The following is a 1,148-nucleotide window of genomic DNA, read 5'->3' as shown; positions in this document are numbered from 1 at the left end:
TTGATGGTAAAACTAGCCTGATATTTGCATGTCCAGTTTTGTCACAAAGTTTTTGTGGAACTGGAATTGAGGAGCTTCATGTAGACGCTACTTTTAAAGTGGTTCCAGTAAACATGGGCTATCAATTATTGAGCGTACATGCTATGATACAAAATTATGTAAGTATATTATACCTAAAACAAAAATTTAACTTACAATTGTTTTTATTAAATTGATGTTCAATAATGAATTAATTTGTCTATAGTCAATACCAATTATATTCGCATTAATGGAATCGAAGTCTAGGAATTCTTATGACAGTGTATTTCGATATGTCAAAGATAATCTTTTAGCAAACATTTCTCCAAGGATTATCATAAGTGATTATGAATCTACACTTAGAGATGTTCTACAATCATATTTTCCTGAAGCTCGAACATCTGGTTGTTGGTTCCACCATAATCAAGTATCTACCTAAAAAATACAAATTTTTATTTATATTATATTTTTGCTTAATGATTAGTATACTTAAGTTATTTATATTTAAATCTTTTTAGGCAGTTTTTAAAAATATGAAAAGTAAAGGATACTATAGGCTTGTAAATACTAACCAATTTGCACTGCAAAGCTTAAAGCTTTTATTTGGCCTTCCATTGCTTCCATATTATATATATTATATATCAATGTAATGGTTAATGGTTATGATGATTTAATAAATAAATAATATTTATTGTTGGAAAAATTAACTGCATGTGCCAATTAAACAGGAACTTCATAAATTAACGAATTAAACAGATTGCCTGTGTAAACTATTTGAAAAAATATCCATCGAGCTCTCATAATATATTAATATGGTAATTTGTTAATGTATCTGCATCTTATTTTTAAACTCCGAATTCTATAGTTCTGAAGCGTACTGATTGGTTCACAGTGTTCGAAAGTTTACTTTCTTAAAAAAAAATCACGCGTTCATCCTGGCGTGGTCATACGACATACGTTTTAATTATTATTTAATTCAACTCTGTGAAGGTATAACTAAATCATTGTATACGAAAAACGATTCTGAGCAGAGACGGTATGCCAGTCTAGGATATTTTAAATTTTATTGATGTTGTTATTATACGGTAGCTGGTAAGTTGAATTAATATTATTCATGTATTTAATTATTA

The 1,148-nt window shown here is 28.0% G+C and overlaps 1 protein-coding gene across 1 annotated transcript; it reads left to right on the top strand.

Moving 5' to 3' along the window:
• Positions 1-6: 6 nt before the first annotated feature.
• Positions 7-696, top strand: LOC111035193. Its single transcript, XM_022316717.1, has 3 exons — positions 7-158; positions 245-445; positions 537-696. Exons 1-3 carry the CDS (start codon positions 114-116, stop codon positions 666-668), a joined length of 378 nt encoding a protein of 125 aa, XP_022172409.1. The 5' UTR covers positions 7-113; the 3' UTR covers positions 669-696.
• The last annotated feature ends 452 nt before the right edge of the window (positions 697-1,148 follow it).

This window comes from Myzus persicae, unplaced genomic scaffold (assembly GCF_001856785.1).
Source record: "Myzus persicae strain clone G006 unplaced genomic scaffold, MPER_G0061.0, whole genome shotgun sequence".
NCBI classification, from domain to species: Eukaryota; Metazoa; Arthropoda; class Insecta; order Hemiptera; family Aphididae; genus Myzus; species Myzus persicae.
Note: the sequence above shows the minus strand (reverse complement) of the source record. Positions and strands in the feature narration are given on the sequence as shown.

Bases quoted from the DNA above. Each gene is read 5' to 3' on its own strand.
- LOC111035193 (XM_022316717.1), top strand. From the start codon at position 114: ATGGGCTATCAATTATTGAGCGTACATGCTATGATACAAAATTAT. The intron at 159-244 runs GTAAGTATATTA...ATTTGTCTATAG, and splicing joins ATGCTATGATACAAAATTAT to TCAATACCAATTATATTCGC. The intron at 446-536 runs GTATCTACCTAA...AAATCTTTTTAG, and splicing joins GTTGGTTCCACCATAATCAA to GCAGTTTTTAAAAATATGAA.